We start from the raw sequence: 24820 nt of genomic DNA, 5'->3' as shown, positions 1-24820 counted from the left end.
CTCAGTAGAGTGTAGTGTCTACAGACCTTGCATGTGCAGCAACTCGTAAGAGCAGTTACATGCCTCTGTGTGACAACACCGGTATAAAATTGGACTAATTTTGTCTTCAGTAAGCTTATTTGAATATATAGAATTAAGTTTGTTACATCGACTATAATAAAATATCTAAGCATTGGGAGTATATATCAATACATATATATTGGTGAAATATACACCTAGAGAGCACAACATCTGAAGGATTGTTAAAGACACTCTAACAGGTCTTAGCTGCTAAGACTTAAAAATGAAAGGTTTGCTACAATAAATAAGGCTTCTGAGATTTAAGAATACATGCTGCTTTTCTTCTCCTTTTATTTGGCTGCTAGTTTCATCTTCTGCCTGTCACAGGACATTTTGTTTCACTAATGTACTGTTATACATGTTTCATTCCACAACGTGTTTTACTGAGATAGAATTTCACAAAGGTATTAATTACACATTGATACGCCCTTCCCCCCTGCCCCCATCCCAGTGTCCTGTTCTAAAATTACCAGTTCTAAATCATGTTAATTTCATATTTGAATTTTTCTGGCAGCACTTAGTTGATGCTAAATATTATCTGTCAAAGAGCTCTTAGCAGCCAAAAGGTTTAATAGTTAATAAACTATTAAAAGGAAAAGCAAAACAAAACAACCCACCAAACTATGATCAATTAGATTTTTCTCTCTTTAAAGCAATGTAACATATATATAAATATCTGTATTTTATGTATTCATCCTGATGTGGAACTAGAAAACACCTGAGTATCATTTTAAGGAACTTCTTGACTGGAAATCATCTCAGTATAAGTTATCCTACTGTGCCGGGGGTATATCAACCATGACTGTGTGTACACAACTCCTGAGCTGGCTTTTACTTTTTCAAGCATTAAAATGTCTCTGTTTCCCAGCTTACCCAAGCTGTTCACCTGGCAAGTGATTTCCCAGCATAAGTCACAGTTTATGCCCTCTTAAAATATGTAGTGCTGTGCTAAATCTAGCCAGTGAACACTATTTATGCCAAGATACAGAAAAAAAACCCCAAACACAAAACCCAAACCAAACCAAACCAAAAAAAATCCCTGGATTATTTTACTCCATCCCTTTTTGTAACTTTATCAAGAAATTATTTTCCCTTTTTTACTACTCTGACCTATGATGTCTTTCTCTTCTGTTCTCTCTCCCATCCTCTGCTACATGACATTGTTTATATCAGTTTTGTGTGCATCCTTAAATATTACTGATGAATTTTCAAACCCTCCAGAGAGCCTCTTGGAAAATTTAAAGAGCTCTTTTTCCATGATCACCCTTAACAGCTTTATATGCCAGGAATGAGAAGTAATCTTTCTGTTAATTATCTGAGATCTTACAGGTCAATACCCAGAGACAGAGTTAGCTTGGGATTTTTCTAAAAGTAAAACAAGTCAAAAACAAGGTGGGGGGTGGGGGGGGTGGGGGGGGGGGGGGGGGAGAAAGGAGAAGAAGACAAGAAAGAATCAAAAATTGTCAATAGAAATAATGCCAGATTTGGCAAGTGGAGAAAAATCAATAGACCTTAGACCACTGGAAAAACTTTTTACATTTTGAGTAATTTAAAAAGCTGTATAAAATGTGGGAGCACGGAAGGTTAGTACATAACTTGTTTGTGTTCATGGTGTTAAAAAAACTGAGTGATGTAAGTGTAATTGTGGTTGCATCTGCTTGGGGCTGCAATTCTAGCACCGTGTTGCTTAAGAGTACCCAGAATTCTAGTCTCATGTGAGCTGGAGATTGTGGCTATGAATGAGGGTGTGCTGAGGCATTTGTGGAACACAAATTAGGTATAACCTGGTAGATGTAACTTGTTCCTTTGTTGATTTTGGCAATAATTCCTCTAGGCTGTTCTGTAAAACTCTTAAGTAATGAAGACTGCATGACCATGTGATGTCCTACTTCTACCCTTACCATTGTAAATTTTTTCTGAATCTTTTCACATGTGTCAAAGCCTAGCATTTGTAACTCTTTTCATCGGGGGCAGGGAGATCACTTTTAACAGGAGTCTCGTCAGTCAGAGAATCATAGAATGTTACGTGTTGGAAAGGACCTCCAGAGATCACCAGGTCCAACCCTTCTGTCAAAGCATGATCACCTGGGGCAGGCCACAAAGGAACACATCCAGGTTGGCCTTGAAAGTCTCCAGAGGAGACTCCACAACCTCTCTGGGCAGCCTGTCCCAGTGTTCTGCCACCCTCACAGCAAAGAAGTGTCTCCTCAAGTTGAGGTGGAACTTTCTGTGCTGTAGCTTATATCCATTATACCTTGTCCTATTACTGGGTGCTACCGAAAAGAACCTGTCCCCTTCTTCTTGACACCCACCCCCCAGATATTTATAGACATTAATAAGATCCCCTCTCAGCCTTTTCCAGACTGAACAGTCCCCGTTCTCTCAGTCTTTCTTCATATGAGAGATGTTCAGGTCCCTTAACCACTCTTGTAGGTCTTTGTTGGACCCTCTGCATTAGATCCCTGTCTTTCTTGAATTGGGGAACTCAAAACTGGATACAGTATTCCAGGTGTGGTCTCACCAGAGCAGAGTAGAGGGAGATAAGAACTTCCCTCCCTAGACCTGCTGGACATGCTTTTGCTAATGCACCCCAGGATACCATTGGCCTTCTGGGCCACAAGGGCACATTGCTGTGTGAAGATTGCAATCATTATCTTTCCTTAAAAATCTTTCTCAGGAAAGAAAAAAAAATATTTTTTTTAAGCAATTGTTATTTCCTGACCTTCAAATTCATACTGGTTAATGAGGGTTCTTTTTTAAGTGTGTGTATTTTCATAGGTCTTTTCATAATTGCATGACAATTAGCTGCTTTGTGGGATTTTTTTACATTTCTTCTTCAGTTGTACTTGTCTCTCTCCCTCTTTGTAGTTATGAGCTTATTCTACTCTTGCACTACTTTGTCTTAAGTATCTCCTCTATTTAGCCCCATCTTCTTTGTTTGCCAGGCCTTTGAACTAAGGCAATTATAGTAATCAAATAACATTGTTAAACACATATAATTTATCTTCACATTAGAAGTTAAATAGTATTTTTAAAATGTGTTAGTATTCTAAGCAACCAAATCACTCTGCTTTATAATCTTCAATTATATCAAATGTATTCTAATAATTAAAAAGTTCTATTTCCTCTTGCTTGCTATTCAAACTTCTATAACCATTATACAGTAACTGGAAAAATACAGTCTTCCTATAAATTATTAAAAATTCTGCCTGTGATGATGGTCTGATTTTTTTAGTTAACCAACTGAAACACATTAATTTTCTAGATGTAAGAATAATAGAGCCAGGCAGTAAAAGACAAAATAATACTGTAAGGGCAGATTTTTGAGCAAGTCATGCGACACAAATGTGTCCAAGCCACTCCTAAACGTACAGACCTTCCTACTTGCAACCTACCAGTGATCTCTAAAGGTGTTCTGGTTATTTTCAGTGGCTCATTCATGACAGATTCTTTATACAGTAGATTTTTATTTTTTTTTTTTCATCTCCTTAGTGTCCATTTCATCTTATGTCTTCAGGGAGTATGCAGTGTCTTATAATGCAAGTCTGGGGTTCCTTTCACTATGTGGCAATATATTCTTAAAAGACGGCAGGGTCAAGGAATGTGCTTGACATTGCAGACCTACTATGGTAAAGTTTCTGACCATCCTTCAAATTTATTCTTCAAAAATTTATTTCCCCAGCTATTAATATAGCAAAATGGTCTACTGCACCCTGCTCCCCCTCCTCTTTAGAAGTCCAGTGAGTTTTCACCTCTTACTAAAATGTGCAGAATTTCTGTTCAGCATTTGGAATTTTCTTCAGCTTTGCATACATTGTTTTCATATATGTCATAATGCAGGCTGAGATTGAAAAGATGAGGGGAGATGGAGTCTAATGCCAAATAAATTGCCTGTGTCACTGTTGATTTTGATCTCTTCATTACATCTGTATTGGCTAGGGTCAGAAGTTCATGGTATCTGCATAGCATACTGGTATATGCGCTGAGTTCACTCCTCATGCCGTGATTTCCTCAGAGACAGAGTTTAATATGTGAACCAGATCAGACCATGAGTTTCTGCCCCTGTGTGGGGATAGGTCTGTGTGTCGCCAATAGATAGCCGATAGAAGGCCAGACTATATTGCAGGAAAGGTACGCAATACAAAGAGAAGCTGAAAAAAGCCCTCATAGAATGGGAAGAACCATATTTGCCATATTTACGTTTTCTCACCCAGTTTTAAAGAAGGGAGAGCTGCAACCTCATCATATTAAGGTATTGAGAGCTTATGAAGAGCAACAAGAAAAGGGTTAAGGGGATATTTTACTTTTTCCAAGTCCTATAGACAGAGTAGGTCTGCTGGATAATTTTTTTTTGAAGCAGTAACCTGGGAGATGAGGAACTGTCTTTATGGAGTAAAGGTGTCTAGCTGAGAAGTGGTGTTATGACATCATATTGTGGTGGTATTAATAGTATGGAAGACTGAGCTTCAAAAATTGAAGATAACAGCATTAGTCATCTGTTTCTTTGAAATAAGCTGGCTGCACTGTTAAAATTCTCTCTTCTTGCAGTTTTGGAGAAAGTTTAGGGAAAGTTCACAGGCTGGTGGTATTTGAGTTTCCACATAAGATGGTGATCTTTGCTTGAGAAGGTGTCTTTAAAGATGGAAGTGAAAAAAAAGAGAGGTTCTGGGATTCTGCCTTATAAAGAGATCAAACACTTGTTTCCTGGGGACCACAGCTAATTCCAAAGGCTAAAATGGGGTTTTGATTTTATATTTTATAAAAGTACTCTTATTTAGGTTTTCAGATTTCCCCAAGTGACAAAAGGTTTTGGAGACTTATTCATTATCTGGTTTAGGACAAGTTCCAAAGAAAAGGAACCTTACACTGGCTTGTAGATTTCCCTCTTGCAGAATGGCCTTCTTTACTAATCACGCCTGTGTGTATTATATGAACTTGAAAATTGTCAATTAATTAAATAGAAAATACGTTTTTACACATGAAGGCATCATAATTTAGTTTTAAATTGCAACATTTTGAAGTGCAATGCTTTCATATGCCAGCTCCAGTTTAGGTGGACAAACTAATGCAATCTTCCAACCTCAATTTAACTTTAGTACGGTCCATCTCTATGACCTAGATTTGATACAAAATGTAAGCACACTCTAAATGTATGAAAGTTGCTCTAAGCAAATTGTAACATCATATCCTCTACAAACAAGATTAATATCTGAGGAATACTTAAAAAAATATTTCAAGGAATGTTGTGGTACACGAAATAAATATTTGTTGAAATGTTAGGTTTGTTTAATATGTTCATGTGCATAAAATGCAGCTGAGACGAAAGTTTATTTTGCTATGGAATGCAAAAGCATTCTTAAAAGCTATGCATTTTGATTTACATTTATTGAAAAAAATAGAACCCTTTAAGTGAGAAAATGCTGAATTAAGAATTTCCTTGGAAGAAGAAAGTGTAGAAACATTGCCTTTGCAAGGATAAGCTATTTGTCACAGGATCACAGTATCACAGGATGTTAGGGGTTGGAAGGGACCTCCAGAGATCATTGGGTCCAACCACCCTGCTAGAGCAGGACCAGAGAATCTAGCACAGGTTGCACAGGAACACATCCAGATGGGTCTTGAAAGTCTCCAGAGAAAGAGACTCCACAACCTCTCTGGGGAACCTGTTCCAGTGTTCTGTGACTCTCAGAGTGAAGAAGTTTCTACTCATGTTGAGGTGGAACCTCCTATGCTGTAGTTTATATCCATTACCCATTGTCCTATCACAGGGTGCAACTGAGAAGAGGCTGTCCCCTCTTGACACCCTTGACTCTTGTCACATAGTAAAAATTAACTTTGCCTTTTACATAATTTTGAACTTTCTCCCTCAACTTATGTATAGATTTTCTATGCTTGGAAGCTAAACGTGGAGGGAGATACCTAGAGTCAGTTAAAACAGGATTTTATTTGTAAATAGTTTTCATAGAGTGATGGATTTAATTATACAGAAAATTTGCATTTTTTACCTGGGACTTATGAACCAATTAGATTGATCTAGAGACACTGTTCAAATAAATATCATCTTATTGTAAAGAATTTCTGTGTCCTTGGACAGATTGTTGTAACTAGTTTTGTGTCTGGACTAAACTTTGAAGTTTATGATGAGTCTGAATTAATGAAAATTCTGTAGAAAGAAAAAGAAAAAATGTTGTGAATTTAACATGGCAGAGAAACTTAAATTGTCAGGAACTGACTACAGAAGAAATGTTAGGACTTTTTAGTGTAATTCTCATATTGCTAAGGACAGTCAAAACTGAAAAATAAGAAACATAAATCATCATATATGCTTAACAGCTGGTCTGTTCCAAATAATATATATAAAAACTTATTCTAAATCAAAGAGAAAAAACCTGAATAAATATGACATATACTTAATAACTAATAATTTTCCATGAATGACAGCTCTTGTCCTTCAGAAATGGGGTTTGGATATTCATGGGTATTTTGTTTACATGTAGTAAAATGAAGTCTAAATGTTGACTTATCCTGTACTAGTAGTGGTGAGCTCTTCACATACTGAAAGCTGTTACACATGTTCATGCTGTAGGGAACTGGATAAAATTATCTTCTTTAATTTGTATTTTAAATTCTGTAAAGTCATATATGATGAGAATAACATTAAAGGTATCCACTCAAAAAGAATTTGGATAACTACCAGACTGGAAAGTGCTTTGTTGAAACACGAAATCAGTCTCCATTATTTCTTTGGCTGATACTGCTACAAAACATACCCTTAATGACACAACTAAGAGTGCTTTTGATGTTGTGGTTGTTTTGTGTTTGTTTGTTTGTTTTTTTTCTCCTGGAATTGAGTGTAATTTTATTTTATTGCTATATTAGCTCTGCAAATATTAAGTACAAATGCTGTGGAAAGAGCACACACTGAATCTAAAAATACCACTTTAATTCAGTTTTTGTTTAAGTGATCACACTGTTGCTGCCAATATGAGAAGGCTGTAAAATTAAGATAAAGTATTCTAAACAAAACAAATTCACATTTTATTTAGTGGTACAATTTGAGTTTCCCTGTTGTGCCCGTATCCATCCCTCCCCCAAAACACCTGTAGAAGTCTACGCTTTTCAGGAGTCCAAGCCTAAATCTTCCTTCCTCATCAGTGATGTGTAACTCGGCTCCATGATAGGCAGCTATGTCCCAATCAGAAGAGAAGAATCTTCTCTATTTTTAAGCCAATATATGACCACTGGTGCTTGGCATCACATTTCAATTCTGGTGTAGCAGACAGGATCAAAAGTAATTTTAAGGAAAGGAAAAGGAACAGGGAGAACAGAAATTTCAGTTTGCAGCTGATATAGTAGCTATGTATTCTCATCCACCTGAGTAGAGGAAACATCTTGTGAGTATAAGGAAGGAGATTTCACAACTGATAACTCTTCAGGGCATGGTATGAATCATAGAATCACAGAGTTGTTAGGGTTGGAAGGCGCCTCAAGGATCATCTAGTTCCAATCCCCCTGCCATGGGCAGCGACCTCTAAGATTAAAAGTATATAGCTTACAGCACCAATTTAGGTGGAATTTTGGTAATAATTTTTTAATTGTGCAATAAAATGAATAGATTGCACAGAAGAGGAGCAGCTTATTTGCATCACTTGAAGAGAAGTAAGACAAGACACCAGTTTGATCAGATTTACAAAAGGATGTTCAACTCTCTGTAAGAAAAAACATGAAACTTTTATCCTGAAGAGTGTATTGAAGGTTGATGTTCAATTTTCATGTGAAGTGTAGTTTAGTAGCCTTGGGTTGTAAACATAGATCATTTTATTCACAAATGTGTTCACTGCAGAAAAATATTAGTACATTTAATTTTCTTTTTGACTCATAATTAAGGATTGGATAAAAAAAGGTTTGGGTTTTGTATTGTTCTTCCCTTCCCCTCACATTCAGGGTGACTATGTGTAATAGAAAGTACACATCTTTCTGTGCTTCTAATGTTTCCATACAACAACAACAAAAATAAAAAGACTACAGAATAATCAGAGGAAGTTCTAAGAAACTCAAAATGTGATGTTGATTGAAATTGCAGTAGCTAACATATGGAAGATGCTGTTTTGCCCTAACCAGTAATGACAGGTGCTTGACCCTAACAAGCAAGGTTGAAAGCCTACTGACCAAGAGAGACACTAAAAGAGAAGAGAGTGGAGATTAAATATTTAAGGAGATGCATTATGTTCAGAAGATTTGTGCTCACTCCTTTTTAGTGATGTTTTCCATCTAAGTACTGACTAAAACTCGTTTGTTTTGTGAGATCTGACAAGATCATGACCTGATGGTTGCATAAAGCAGGTTAAAGTTTTTCAGCTGTCATTGAAGCCCCAGAGTAAGATGATAAGAGATAGAGATCTAAAGTCAAACTGAATTTGTCTTACAACACATCAAAGTACAGTGCTCAGGCCCTAAGAGGTGACTTCAAATGCATTAAAAATGTTAATGCAGGCTTAGGAAAGTGGGTGTATAGGTAAGGGTGACTTTATAATTGTGTTTATAATAGTATTTTCTGTTTTGAGTTGTTCATAGAATTCTGAGAACATCATGTTCTGTATTGAGACATCTTATGTGGAGAAAACAGCATCTTCTCAAAACTGTCAGCAACTTGGAACATCTTTGTATTACAAGAAGCATCTTCTAAGGTAGAGAGAAGAGTAGCTACTCTTTTTTTTTTTTCTGCCCATTTTTAAAACGTGCAGAAAACAGAAGCAGACAGGTAGAATCTCACTCTGTGAGTTGGGAATGAGACACCTCTGTTTCTGCATGAGTATATTGAGATTATCTCAATTGCCTTTAATAGCTAAAAATACTTGAGGTCAAAACTAAAAAGAAAGCAACTTGATCTGAATGCTTTGCTTTTGAGACGTGTCAGTATTTTTTAAGCAGTTTTCATGAACAGACCCAATAGCTTATATATAAAAGTAAGAAGAGAAAAAGCAAGTAGATTATAACATCTAGATTATTATAATTATGAAATACAGAAAAATGGATCAGGAATGTGTCTTGGTCCAGAGAGGGGAAGAGACTCAGTTCTTTTGAATATTCCCGTGTTATGTAATTAGAGGCACAAATGAGGCCAAAATATCAACAGCGAGGCTATTTATTACACAAATAAAGTGGATGGATCAGAAGGAGAGAGAGAAAAAATAGAGAGGGAGAGAGAGAAGAGGGAGAGAGAAGAGGAAAGGAATTATATTACCACACCCATCACCCCCCAAGACAGTGTGAGTATGTGGAGGAAGGATGCTACAGCTTTGGCTGTAGAGGAAGGGTGCTGCAGCTTTGGCTGTAGAGGAGTGGTCATTGCTGTCCTCTGAACAGCCTCTTCAGCTCCATGAGTTGTAGCAGGCAGAACTTAGGACACAGAGAGAGGGTTCTTCCAGGCTATGTGGTGATGTCTCTGTCCTGGTATTCTCTCTTTTTCTTCAGAGCAGCATTGCCCCGGTCTTTTCTTTCTCTCATGTTTTCCTTACCAGTGGCATTGTCCAGGTCTTTTCCTTCACCATGTTTTCCTTCTGTGTTTTCCTTCTCCTGTGTTTTCCTTCTCCTGAGCCAGCAGTTGCTCAGATCTTTTATACAGTTTTTAGGTATGTATATTCCAGAGAGTATCAATAGCAGTGGTATCTGCCCATTTCCAGGTCAGCTGCAGTCTGGTGAGAAATCTTTATCTATGCGCCTTCCTGAGAATCGTTCCAGTGGTGACTGCCCAATATACATCAGCTATTGTCTGGGCAAGCAGCAAAGGTGATTTTATCTTTGTTGAGTCACATCAAGAGAGACAAGATTTAGTCTCTCACAGAATGCTAAGAGCCAACAAAGGAGGCTTTAAGTCTACATGGGAAACTATCTTGGTAGCAGTAATAGATGTATTAATTGTTGGAAGACATAGCAGTGTAATGCCAAGTAACAAAGCAGTTCCACAAAACTTGTTGTGCAGTAGGGAAAAAGTGAAAGTACTCCTAACACACTGGGGATAGACTTCTGGTTGATCAGCTTGTTAAAGGCAGAGTGTGTTAAAATATCTGTCCTAGGGAGACAAAATGGTTCTCATACCAAAAAAGCAAGCCTTTTCAATTTACTCTTTATCTCTCTTCATGGTGAGAACTACCCATTTCTTCCTGTTTCTGTACTTTAATCCCATCTTCTAATGTTTCCTCTTCTGCAGTTTGGTTTCCTCAGAAGCCTTTAGAAAAGAATCTTGAAAAGAGATTTTTGCGGAAAAAAGGGTATTATGTGAACCACATCTCCCTTTATTCACTCAGCTGTTGACTTCGTCAAAGAATTCAAATAGTTTTGTTTGTTGTGGCTTTTCTCCCTTATTGTGGTTCTTAATAATTTCCTTTGGAATACGTAAACAAATTCACATTTGCAATTTCTCAGCTTATTCCAGAGACTTGTCTAAAAACTGATGGCACATTCTCTGCCTTTTAATTTCTTTTAACCTGAATTTGACTTAAGCAATGAGTCACATGCCAGTTTGCATCATCATACTTTCATACATGAGTTCCTTCTGAATTGTTGGGCAAAGACTCTCTTGCCCAGGTGATTTGCTACTTATTTTTTATCGGACTATTCCAAAGTGTTTTCATTTGAAGCCTTAATTCAGACAAGTCACTCTGACCCTTGAAAACAAGCTCTAGTGTGGGTACAGAAAGTTATAGAACTCCACTATAAAAACCCTACTGCGAAGAATTAATTTGGATTTTCTGCTGCAGCCTTATCTAGCTAGAGCATTCCTTTTCCACCCTGATCATCTATCAGCCCTTTTGAGTTTGGCAGGCTACCAGCTTCAGATGTGTTTGAAAAAGTTTTTACCACTGCTTTTTTTTAAAGTCTTCAGCAAATTGTCACTCAAAAGAGTTTTTTGTATGGATATTCTTAGAAGTTTGGGGACAGGGAGGCAGCCTTGTTCATTTTCTGCTTAAATAAGTTTATACTCTTCTATTTTCCTTAACTGTAGGAACATTCATTTATAAATGTGTTGCTTTACTTCAATAAATCCCATTGTCCTGCTCTTTAATCACATAACCTGTGTAAATGGAACTTTACCGTGGACATTTTCCTTTGTTGTTTCCCACCTGAATTATACTATTTCATACAGCCTGACTACATTCTGGAAGGATGTGATGTCCCAAGCTATTGGGACCTTTTGATTTTCCTTTGGTCTTTAGCTGAGGACTTTTGTTTCAGGTTCTGGATGACATGTTCTGGTGTAAAGGGATCCTCTCTTCTTGCAAAACCCTTCTCTTTGCTGTATACTATTTTTTTTTTTCATTTTAAAAAGTTGATTAAATTCAGTGTCATGTGCATTCCACGATCCTTTAGTGGACATTGAAAAGATGTCTTTACTTCAATCATAGTAATTTTTATAGATCTTAAGATATTGAGACTATTCCAGAGACTAGAAGACTGTAACATTCTGATGGGATTAAAAAACAATAAATAGTATACATCTCTAATTATTCTGGGAAAAAAAATAAAATAAAGAGGCTACTTTAATAGAGCATGTATTCACTGAAGATTTGGAAAAAATATATTAATTAGTGTAATTAAGGTCAGTCAGACACAGTTCTATTGGAAATAGGGTCTATAAATCAAGGCATATGTGCAGGATGCAGAACTGCAACAAGGAAAGCAGTGGCTCTGAGGGGAGCTGGGGTCACAACAGAAAAGAAAAGCTCCCAAGACTAATACTGTGGCAAAGCAGAACTGAACTCCCAAGACTAATACTGTGGCAAAGCAGAACTGATAATGTAGCTCTCTAGTGTATAATTCAGGGAAGTCCGAGTAGGAGGATGAAGGTTATTTTCGTCTCCTATATTACACTGCCAAACAGGAATACTGCAAGCAGTTCTTGTGTCTGCATTTTTAAAAGGTGCTGAACAACCATTTAGGCTTGCAAAAAAATTTGCCACATGAAATATTTGTATTGTGGAGATCAGCCTAGTGATGAGAGACTTTGGGCTCAATCTCTTTGGCCTATCTGAGCGCGATTGAAGAGCTAATTGCATTAACATTCATGACTACATTCCAAATATAGGAAAATGCTCGCTACTTAATGGTAAATCTCTTAAAGCTATCAGAGAAAGCAATTACAAGATATTTTGGCTGGACATTGAAGCAAATCTAATGGAAATCAGAAATTGGACTGATACTTAAACGTCTTCCAGTAATTAGCTGCCAGAACAAACTGCTGGTGGATATCTTCAAATCAAGAGTTGGTCTATCTGTAAGATATGCTCTAGCAAAACACAGATTGCCTGACAGTAGTAGCACAGCAACACTTCTGTGTAACAAGAGAATTTAAGTTCTGTGATATACCAAAGGTCACATTAGATGAACTAATTTTGATTTAGTTTTACTTAATATAATACAGAAATGATAAAATTGCTGTCATTTTCATACGGTCTTTGCAGGCTCCCATGGTTACTGGTAGTAAACACTTCCCTGTTTCTGCCCTTAATTGTAACATTCATGCAAATTTCAGTTATTTACAAGTTTCGTAATTATCATCATGAGCAGAATTGGGCATTCTTGGTGTTTTTAATATCAACTTGTTTGTCATCACAATAACTCTGGAAGACTTTTCTCAAATTCTCAGAGCCTCAAGTGGATCGCTAGTCTTCAGTTGTAAATGTTTTCTTCATCCCTTTCTAGTGTTTTGCTGATTTTCCAGCCTCTCCTACTCTACAAATTTCAGCTTACGTATTTATGATGCATTTTTAGATGCTTTTGCCACAGCAACAGTGGGCATTACAACTGAGAATGGATTGAAGACTGAGAGAGAATGAACTGAAGCCTGGGGAGAGTAGATTTAGAGCAGATAGTAGAAAGAAATTGTTTACCATGAGGGTGGTGAGACACTGGAACAGGCGGTCCAGTGAGGTCATGGATGCCCCCTCCCTTGAGAGGTTCAAGGACAGGTTGAATGAAACATTCAAAACCTGGTCTAGTGGAAGGTGTCCCTGCCCATGGTGTTGGGGGGTGGAACTAGATGAGCTAGATCCCTTCCAACCCAAGCCATTTTATGAATCTATGAAAATTGCATTGCAGTAGAAACCTGTCTTTTCAAACATGTACTTGTGGGTGGATTGTATGTAACTGAAAATGTTCATGTATTTGATGAATAACTTGTAGTTTTAACTCTGTGGTAGGAATAGATTGTAATAAACAATTGGGAATATTTTTGAACATGTATTTGCTGAAGCAAAACAGTAATGAATCAATGATAGCTAAAATCCTAAAACAATGTGGTAGTCTAAGAAATTAGTTTACCAAAGTTCTGTTTCCTTTCAATTTGTTTAGATATTGATTTAGTTACTATTTTGGATCCAGTCAAGAAGGCATTAGATAATGGAGATGGTTGACAGCAATTAAATCAGTACATGATTTGCTCAATATGAAAAATAATTGGCATTTCTGCTAAAAGTCCAAATTTCTCATTGATCTGAATGCTGCTAAGGTTGAACACCTCATGAGGTTCTCATAAGGCATTTTCTTCTTTTTAACATAGGAGAAATTTCTTCAAATTGCAAAGTGTGGTTCTCCGTAAAGATTAACAGCATACCTGCAGCAGCAGAAAGAGAGATTAAGGTGAAATGCAGAGCTCTGGTAAGATTAAATGTTTAATTTTGTTCTACTGTATCCTAGTTTAGGGTGGGACAGATTGCTCTATTGCTCCAAAAGGGGCAAAAGAATAACACTTACACAAATGGATTGGATAACTATGGAAAGTTTAAATGGAAATGCAATTAATATGCTGCAAAAACTGCAAAGCATAGTGGTGAGCATAGCAAAGCACAGCAAAGTTCCTTTACACCAGACAAAAAACCCCCAAACTCTAGCACTTCCTTTCTCCCTACCTGGGGTTCACCAAAAACCCCAGGTCTTCTTTCTTCCCCCTGCTATTTTCAGGCTGGCCAGGGCTGAACTGCTCTCCCCTTTATCCCCCTTTACCCTTCCATTAGGCCTAAACAGGCCAAGATTGTGCAGGGAAAAAAAAAAGTTACTCAGGCCAAAGAGACCTTTGATACTCCCTCATCATTGCCAGATGAGAGAGCATCTCTCTCCCATGGGAGCAGAGAGAGAAGAGAGAGAAAGACAATAACTTTGCTGCCAGGATTTATGGGTAGCAATACACTATTGCCTGTGTCCACCCACTGGGATGGACACTCTGGACACTGGAGGTCTCAACTCTGTGGCTTCTTTTTTGGAGGCACCCAGCCTAAATGGCCACATACTTCATTAGAAGGAAAATGTATTTTTTTTATTGTTGGTGTGGTGTGACCACACACAATCACTTTCTGAATACTAAAACTCAATGCTTATTGAAACCTCATTTAAGGTCTGTGCTATGAACTGAAATGAATGCTAGGAAAAAATGTCATCTTTAGCACATTTGAATAATTACACTTTTATTTTTATGACATCTACTTCTAATTTTGTATCTCATACAAGGCTGAATTCTGTAAAGACTTCAAGCAGTTTCGGTACAGTCCACAACAGAATAAGTCTCTTTCGGTACCCTCCTTCGTCAGGCATATCAAATTATTACTATCATTTAGATTTAAGTAATCATTGGAATGTTTTTAATCATACTTGTAATACTAGATAAATACATACTTTCAGTCTCAAAAAATTAATTGTTGTTAGTCATATTAGAAGAAAGATTCCATCACATTAAATAAATTGTGTATCTTAATGGCCTTTTGTAAAGATAAAATAACTATTTTGTATGCTTGCTTAATTGATGCTGGTTTTATTCTTGAAGGATTTGTAATTGTATTTATCTTTGAATTGTACTTGGTGAGGTTTTTATTTTCAGAGTTAATATTTTTCTTATCTTCTGTAAATGGATATTTGCTTTATCACCTAGATGTCCTGTTTTCTGCATGAATTATTAGCAGCTAAGAAATACTGACTTTCATAATGGATGCTGCTAACAGGTTCTATGAATAGAAATGATGGTACAGTATTTTGCTGCAGGATCATTTTTACAAATACAAATCTGGGCTAAGAGTACTAGTGGACTACTTCTTCCAGTAGCACATGCCAAGAGGGGAGAAGTGTCCCCTCAGTTGATTTTACATGTCAGCATGTGTCTATGTGGGGAAAAAAAATTCACACCTGTAAGCATTTCTCAAAATATTTAAAGTATCACTGTTCAAATATCACTTCTGATTTTTGTTCTTTACTTGAACTATAGTACCCTGATTGTAAACTTCTGCAGGGCTAAGAAACAGAGAATGATGTATTCAAATTCTTGGTCTCAGGTGAGCATAGTGATAGGGAGGTGTCTGGCGCTGGTAAGAGTTACATTAGTCCTCCTGCTGGGTCTACTTTTCAAACTGTTCTTGCCTAGTTTCAGAAATAATTTTGCCTTGTAATAGTTATATAAACTGTAGATCAGAAGTAGAATGCTTGGCAACTCAGTGATGGTTTTCTTTGCTTTGGAGATACTGGCTTAAGGAGTGGTTACCCTAAAAAGTCATAGAAGATCTTGCAGATCTTTAGCACTTGGGCACCTTGCTTTGGGGACTGTGGGGGTAGAAGCCTTTTGTTGATCAGTTTTAGATCTGCAACTGTTTTACAGAGAGCAACAGTACAAGATTGCGCAAAAGATGTGGTAATTTTCCCTAGATCATGCATCTTCTCTGACACCTCTACTTCCATGGTTTAACCACTTGAATGGAACCCACAAGGAAAGGTGCATCTGTGTCAGCCTTTTACTTCAGAGTATTAGTGTGTTTTTCAGGTGTCTTATCATCCCCGCTTATTGCACTTCCTTTTATATTGCACAGCAGTCCTGGAATGCATGAAATGCATCTCTTCTGGATTTGACTTACCTGGAGAATATTTTCCAGGTGCTCCCCTAATGGTCTTTGAGCATTAATGGGTGTTTTAAGTTAATGGGACAGAAATAGAAATGCTCTTAGGCGAAACATTCACAGGTGCCCCTACTGTGTGGATGTTGGGTCTTCAACACCAATTTTTTTTTGCTCTCTGTGTCTACTACTTTTTGTCTCACTGCATGCTAGCATAAATAAGTCATAGCACCCAAACTTTTCTTAACTTTCCTGTCAAAAGAGACTATGTCTTGTTTACTCTAAAAGCAGTGCATTTTGTGGGCACTGCATTTTGTCAATAGGCAAGTGTAAGATAAAGAGCTTGTTACAAACAGAACCAGAGTTACAGAAGACACAACTTAAAATTTAAATTGTCAATGTCTCCTTGATTGTTTTTTTCCTTCTTCAATATTTAATCAAAATTAAAAATGCATGTAATTAAGATTATTTTGTAATTATGTAACTTGGCAGTTGAAGACCGTGACACAGTGTTTTGCTAGCTGTGGTACATTAATTTTTCATAAACCCTAAACTAAACAGTAATCTGAATGTTGTTATACATGGTTGAGACTTTGATCATGTTCTCAGAAACTGAGTAACCTGAAGTTATGAATCATGCCCTAAAACCAATTTTTAGAATATGCTTTTGTAACAATTGGTAGCATAATAAGTAACATTGTGTAGAAGAACCATGGCAACGCCATTTGTGGAAGAACCCCAAATTTAGTAATTATTAATCACTCTAACTAAAAACAGTTTGGTCCATTATAAAAAATCAAAACTCACAATAACAATAAAGCAACATAAAAAAAAAAAGGTATCTAAATGAAGGTAAATTATTAGCAATATTAGAATGTAAATAAAAACTTCTGCTAAATATTTAGCAGCTGGTAAACCCCTCCTCTATTCCCTACAGATGCATGAATCAGTTCTGTGATATAACAGCAGGGAGCTAAAGTAGATCATGAGATGACAGCTGAGCTGTCACAAACTGCTGTTGAACAAAAATGTAGGGTTAGATCTAAATGAAGTAATTAGAGGGATATTTTGTCTATGTTAGTTGAGTGGTCATATATATGAAAAATACCTAAGTGAAAAAGGCAGTAGTCTTGTACAATTAAACTATAGTTTGCTCACTGATGGTATCTGGGGTACAGATATTATCCAGCGTAGTGAATTAGTTTTTAATGTAATATCACTGAAAGGAAAATATGCTTGAACTCTGTTCCCTGCATATACTGCTGCAATGATTCTCTCCCTAATCAGTGGGACTTGTGCTGGATTTTTAACTCAAGATGAATCATGGTTGTATATTCACTCTGTAGGCATGAGGTCTTGGTTTTGTCTTAAGTAGTTATGAGAGTAATGTGAAAGAAAACAGTGAGAATTTCTTAAACATATGTAGTTCTCTTAAGTATAAATTTTCAAACTACATTTGGAGGCTCTTACAAGTGATGGTCTGTGATTTAATATTTTATTTTTTTTAAAGAATTGTTATCTTCCTGTCCTGCCATCTTCCTGTCCTGCCATTTTTCTAAGTTTCAGTGAAGAACAATGGTACTGCTACTGATTTTCCCCTTGGTGATTATTGTGAATCAATGCATAGTGAACTCCTTTCCTTGTGTAATACGAAGGGAAGAAGGGATCTTTATTATTCATTCCATTCTGTTGACATTTGTCCATCTATGTAATAGGAACCTCTATCTTTTATTCTAGACTAATTTGGCAGGAGTACTTCTGTTCTCACAAAATGCAGCAATAACCCTCTTCTTCCAAAATATTATTGCTGTTTTCCTATGAATCCTCTTTAAAAATGCTGGAGTGAACAACTACCTGAAGGGGGGTTGTAACCAGGTGGGGGTTGGTCTGTTCTCCCGGGCAACCAGCAACAGAATGAGGGAACATAGTCTCAAGCTGTGCCAGGGGAGGTTCAGGCTGGAAGAAGTTCTTCATAGAGAGAGTGATTTGCCATTGGCATGGGCTGCCGAAGGAGGTGGTGCAGTTGCCATCCCTGGAGATCTTCAAGAAAAGACTGGATGAGGCATGTAGTGCCATGGTCTAGTTGATTGGATAGGGCTGGGTGGTAGGTTGGACTGGATGATCTTGGAGGTCTCTTCCAACCGTGTTGATTCCGTGATTCTATGAAATTCAAATCTTACAGCTGTGCATCTCCAGAATATGAGATGAAACAGTTAACTTTTAGTTGACATGTTTACTTTAGACTAAAACCTTACCTATTTTAAGTGGTTTGGCCTGTTGTAATAGGAATCCAAATCTTCCCTTTTTTGTTTGAATCAGAGTAAATAATGGCTATGTAATTGTGAAAAAAATTAACATATCTCTGGCACATGCTAAATCACCATCCTCAGTAGTACAGAAACTGAATTTAGGCTGGTAAATTCAAGTTCATTACCTCAGATTGTTTAGAAAAATGGACTGTAACAGTTGCCTTGACTTGGAAATATTCTAATGGGTTTAATCAGGGTGTATGTGGAGGTCAAGAAGTAAGCCAGTTCTTAAATGTTTGTGTATAATGTCTAAAAGGCTGGCAGTTACTGCTTTGAGCATGCTTACTCTTTATTTCATGGAGAAAATGCTAAGTGTATATTGCTGGTCCACTGATTCAAGAGACTTTCTAATCCATCCATATGTTTGAAGAATAGTACTGGCTGTCTTGAGAGGAAGTACCTAATATGTGAGCTGCAAGCAAGATCTGTACAGCTGGAGATAAGCTAGAAGGGAAGGTCTGTTTTGAATAGTGAATTATCAGTTTCTGCTTTAATAAAACTAAGGGCCTGGAAGGGATTTGGTTTGGTTTCCTAAGAGCAGAGACAATAGTTTTGTTTATCCTCTGCCAAATCTTTTCTTTCTCTCAAGTCCCTGAGAGCCTCATGAGTACTTAGAAGTTGGTAATGTAACTCTGAAACATATGCTGCACACCCCCACTTCCACAAGAGTTGTTCTTGTTAGGTTGAAAATTGTGCCACTGTTGCCATTTGTATTGGTTTCTAAGTTTGTGCCACTAATGAACTCCTTCTGCACTCTTCAGTGGTGATTTTAATAGATCGCTGCCACAATCTTCACACTTAGCAAGATGTTTGTACGCAGATCTAACAATAGGATGAGTGTTTCCATTACTGGTTTCAGCTCTTTCTAACCTTCAAACCTTCCTGTTTTTTGCAATCTCTAGAAAAATGCAACAGTCTGTTCTATGTGATTCATACACAGCAGATGGTGCCTGTAGGATGGATATAGCAATTGAGAAACACTTCATTAATATTTACCCAAGTTTTTAAACTGAAATCTTAAGAGGATTGCACAGGTTACCCAGGGATGTGGCTGAGGTGCTGTCCCTGAAGACATTCAAGATCAGACTTGATGTGGCCCTGGGCAGTGCGAGGTGTCCCTGCTTACTGCAGAGGGGTCAGACAAGATGACCTTTGAGGGTCCCTTCCAATCTCATGCAATCTGTGGATTCATGTAGATACCTTTGTAATAGCAGTCTTTTCCTTCACAGGGTCTTCTAGGTACTCAAAATTGAGCATATAGGAATATGGAGATGTCAGTGACTAAGCCCTATGAGGAGAGGCTGAGGGAGCTGGGGTTGCTTAGCCTGGAGAAGAGGAGGCTCAGAGGAGACCTTATTGCTGTCTACAACTACCTGAAGGGAGGTTGTAGTCAGGTGGGGGTTGGTCTCTTCTCCCAGGCAACCAGCACCAGAACAAGAGGACACAGTCTCAAGCTGTGCCAGGGAAGGTTTAGGCTGGATGTTAGGAAGAAGTTCTTCATGGAAAAAGTGATTGGCCATTGGAATGGGCTGCCCAGGGAGATGGTGGAGTCACCATCCCTGGAGGTGTTTAAGAAGAGACTGGATTGGGTGCTCGGTGCCATGGTTTAGTTGATTAGATAGTGTTGGATGATAGGTTGGACTTGATGATTTCAAAGGTCTCTTCCAACCTGGTTAATTCTATTCTATTCTATTCTATTCTATTCTATTCTATTCTATTCTATTCTATTCTATTCTATTCTATTCTATTCTAAAGGGCTTTATATTCTTAGTCATAAATTAATGATTTCTAATAAACACTTTCTTCCGTATCTTTTCCAAAACCATTGTGTAGAGAGCGGAGGCTGCTTTCTAGGTGACAATAGAACTATTTAGACACTGTAGAGAGACCCAGAGAACTGCAGGGATGGGTGTTTGTACAGTCTACTCCAATTTTAACTCTTTCAGAGGTTCTGGTAACAGATATCAGTCAATATTAATATATTTTTAAATGTTAATATTATTAAAAAACATTGCTTGTGATATAGCGAACTGTAATTTGTATTTTAGAGTAAATTCTAAGGGAGTATGTGGAATACACACCTCCATTATGTCACATATGGTTGACAAAACTAATAATGCAGCATTTGCTGTTTTACATGAGACAGTAATCTGAAAGCTACCTTTAAGGACTCAAAAGTTAACTTTGCTTAAAGTAGCACTAACAAAGAGGATGTTTTTAAAGTTTATCTATCTTTTAAGCCATAGTATGGCTTAAAGGCATAGAACTAGAGAACTCATATAGAGACTGTTGCTTCAGATTTGTATTTATATATTTCTGTTTCTAGACAACCTGTGAAAGTTTAAGAAATCATCTTTGCACTGTAATAGTGATACTCTGGCCCCTGAGAATCCAGAGATATGCCAAAAATAAAAGTTGATTTAAAGAGCCCAGTGTCTAGGATTTGGGAGAGGAAGTTTTTATTATCCAAGGCACTTCACCTGTCAATAAGAATTTCTTTTTCTTGGAAAATTCAGGAGAAAAAGTTATTCTCAGAACAAACCCTAACAAATTCAGCTTTGTTCTGCCTCCATATGTTTTGTGCCACTAATAATTATGGTATCAGTTTTTTAAATTGCAAAGTAAAATGTTTATTTAAAAATGTCTTTTTAGACCTATGGAGTACAAGAGGTACAACATTAGGTGCAGTATTTAAGCCAAAAATTAATTAGCATTTTACCTCTGCTGATAGAGTATCTTGATGGTAAATGACATAACTGGGAAGCAAATTATCTCATTAATACGGTCATAAAAATGGAATAAAATGAAATATTAAAGCTGGTTACTAGTTTTAAAAAGTAAAGAAGTACTTTTAATTAGCTCATATGAGCGTGAGCTGGGAGTAGAAGCACATAGTAGAACATTTGTTTCCACAAGTATAGCAGGAGTCATTAACATTGATGGAAGTATTATAATAATTGATCATTACTGCTATTTTACCATAGTATCACTACTTTCTAGTAGGTAATTATAAGTTTATTTTTTGCCAAGACTTTCTGAAAGTCTCAAGAATACAGGCAATGATGGTCACTGCCTCTTCTTGATCAGTTCTGAGCAAACTGGTACCTCTGCATTTCACTGTCATAGGCTTGATCAAGTTGGTTGTTTCATGCAAGAGAGAGCTTTCTAACCTCACCACACCAAATTTTAAATCCAGGACAGTGTGTCCATGGTGCAAATATCAGTCTCTGTGGCTAATAGAGTGAATTAAATTATATTAGACTAAGTACCCGGAAGTAATTCTGTTGTTTCAGTTGCCAACTTTAATATGACTATGAAGAAATCATAGCACTCTCCTAGACTCCCAAGGTCTGTTTTATTGCAGTTATGTCTATCTGCTGGAGTTCTGTGTTTACAGTACTACTGTAACTTTCATATAGCACTTTAAAACAAATCAATGTGACCAGCACAAAATAATTGCAGCAAACTTTTTGTTGTAGCATTATATGGGGATATACAATAAGCTGAAGAATTAAACTTTGTAATACTGTGTGCACTCCAAGTCCAGGGTTAATAGTGAATTCCTTGGATAAATAATTCAGTGCCAAATACTTGCTTGAATACTTACCCTAACTCACATTCACAAAGATCTCTATGGGTAAGATTTAGTGTAGATGTAGAGAAACTCTTGAAAAAAGACAGGTTTTTCTAATTCTCTACCTAATATATTGGAAGCTTTTTGGGAACAAAGTATCCTAAATTTTACAATTCCTTGTCTTTCCTGAAAGAAAGGACTGGTTACAAATTGTGATTGTGAGTTTTGAGTCTGATTTTGGGCAAGCATCTCTGTGTCATGAAATGCTTGAGGAAGAATTGTGTGTTACCTGCCAACAAGACATAATTGGCTCTCTAAAAATGCAGTAGTAACTGATGGCTGTTGTGCCTTCACTAAGAACAGGTTAGTTCTAACTTAGAACTGTTACACCTTCTAGTGCTTTTAATGATACTGGCATTGGTATTTTGTTCTGGCACTGAAGGTGTCTGTGAAGCAGACAAAACATTCTGAAAAAGAAGAGAAATGTTTCTTTTTGAGAGATGCAGTCTGAATTTACTGACGTGTCAGGTACCCAAAATATTCCAGTTGAATGAGGACTATAAATACAATTACTGGCTTGATTCAAACCATGTCTTCTGTCATCGGCACCTCATATACTACATGTATCTGCATGGCAACTTGACCTATAAGAATGATGAATAGGAGCCGTATTGAAATCTGTCAGCTGTGTAGTCATGCTTTCCAAAAGCTATGTTGTGAAAGTAGATGTAAATTATTGTCCTGTAAAATGCTCTGAAGCATGTGGTCCTTTGTTACATTAATGCCATTACAGATACCTTCTTGTAGATTGGCTGTGGTAATGGAAAAGGTCAGCCTACTCTTCTGTTTTTCAGTTGTGCTTTCTGCTCTGATTCAGCTTCGATAAACCAGGTTACTGTACACAGTGGCTGAGGCAACTGAACTCATCATTGAAGTGCCAGCCTTCAGTACAGAGTTTGGTGAAAAGTAGCTGTAATTGATAATTTCTTCATCTCACACTGCTGGGGCTGAAAAGAAAATCTGCCTGTGGTCTCAGGATGGACAATTGCTGAGCTTCAAGCTATGTGGGCACAGAGATGGCCACAAATGCAAAAGAATACTCATTAAGATGTGAGCATAGTTATTACTTTCTCAGCTGTGGGAATCTGGGATATTACTTTGTCTTGGAGTCAGTCTGTATCCCCTTGTCATGGTTTTTGGTTTGGTTTGGTTTGGTTTGGTTGGTTGGTTTGTTTTATGATTGTATTAAATTGCGATTTCTCTTGTAATTTGACTTGTCTTTGCTACACCTGCTTCTGTCTATTTATACCAAGGCAGAAACATTATATAGAAGAACAAAACTCAAAACAGTGCTTCATGGATGTCCAGATATGTGTGTATTATTTAGTTCATTAGTTTTTCCTACCTGTATTTAACTTACTGTAATATCACTTTGGTATGGGTTTCTCAGTATGCATGATGGAGAAACATGAGGACATCATAGATAGCTTCAGTCACAGAATGTAATGCATTTGCAGTCCTCTCCTTCAATTTCAGAAAGACATCTTTAGCAATCATCTATTGCAAAACATTGTTTTCCTAGTTGGTTTGCTTGGTATAATGTCTAGTCCCTATGAAGGGGTTAATAGTGTGGTATTTTTAGTCAGCAAACTTAGAATTCTTACAATAGCTTATAAACTCATCATCCAAATTTTGGTTTAGGCCATTATTACTTAGGCTCCAATGCACATTTCAGCTAAAAGACACTTAATTCAGCAAGATTTTTATATGTAAATTTGTATGTAAATGTACACCTATAATCCATGGCACTATTAGCCTCTGATTTTAAGTGCCTTGTGCACATTATTTAATTCTGGTTAGTTTCTTGTGCTGTAATGGTGGTAACAGTGGACTCCTTACTAAGCAAGTTTTACAAATATATAATTTGCTCAAGGTGCTTAGTCCTAGATTTTGAGTACTTCAATTTGCTGTTCTGACAAAGACTTAACTGTTGATGAGCAGTTGGTGCCTCACTGCAAGCTGGTAATTTGTAAGGCAAAATATGCTGACTGAAATGGAAACATAGAGTGTGAAGATAAAGGCAGTGCTGTGATTCTCTGTGGTCATAACTCTATATAGAAAGGAGAGGGTTATCTTGGCATTTAGTTTACATCACGGAGAGAGGGAAGTATGGTGAGTAAGGTGGTACACTCCACAAAGATTAACTTATGAGTGACTAGGAAGCTGGAAGGACTAGCTGCCTCAAGTAGGTTATGTCTTCCCTGTGCCTGAATCATCAATGTGAGAAAGGTCCAACTGAGTGTGGACATGTGGGTCTGGATTAGAAGTGTGCTTGGAAAGAAGTGGTGAGGTAAGGTGCATGCTGCATCAAACAGTTTAAGAGACAGCTCTGATTTCTAAAACTAATTTCCCCAAACTGGGATGAACTATGTTCATTGTGGCTTTGGAACTCTGTCATCAGCTCTGCTGATCAACTCACTTGAACCTCTTTATTCCAAAAAATGCATATGAATAATAATGAGGATACAGCACGAGAGCCTACATTAACTCCTACTACTGAAATGTAAACACACTGATGGCAACGCTGAAAGCTCTTCTCCTTCTGCATCTGTGGAAGATAGAAGGGCAAGATCTACTTTTTTCAGGAGTATTCTCACCACTGCAAGTTAACTCTGCATAAACAACATTCCTGCTTGTCATCAGGTGCATCACAGATAAAGAAGGCACTTGTTGCTTGTCAGTCCAAAGCAATGATTTGGACAGGGGCCTATAAAGAAAGAATTTCTGCTGCACTTTCTCACCACACCTCACAAAATAACTTTCTTAACACTTACCTGACTTGAAAATTTATTTCTATAAAAATAGCATGGCAGTCCTGGGAGCAAGCACAAATGCATCCCCCTCAAGATCCATGGACTAGAAAAGCTGCAAACAAATGGGGAATGAATGCTATCTCCTTAATGGGACTGGATTTTAATTGAAAGCAATTATTCTAAAGCATTAAGAAA

General features: G+C 37.2%; 1 protein-coding gene across 1 annotated transcript in view; it reads left to right on the top strand.

Moving 5' to 3' along the window:
- CFAP47 (cilia and flagella associated protein 47) overlaps positions 1–24820 on the top strand; it is a 275659-nt gene that overhangs the window by 156238 nt on the left and 94601 nt on the right. Inside the window, 1 exon segment of the mRNA XM_054165734.1 lies at positions 13619–13716. Coding sequence (XP_054021709.1) covers positions 13619–13716 — 98 coding nt within the window.

This window comes from Dryobates pubescens, chromosome 12 (assembly GCF_014839835.1).
Source record: "Dryobates pubescens isolate bDryPub1 chromosome 12, bDryPub1.pri, whole genome shotgun sequence".
In the NCBI taxonomy this organism is placed as follows: domain Eukaryota; kingdom Metazoa; phylum Chordata; class Aves; order Piciformes; family Picidae; genus Dryobates; species Dryobates pubescens.
This window is presented reverse-complemented; position numbering and strand designations above follow the sequence as displayed.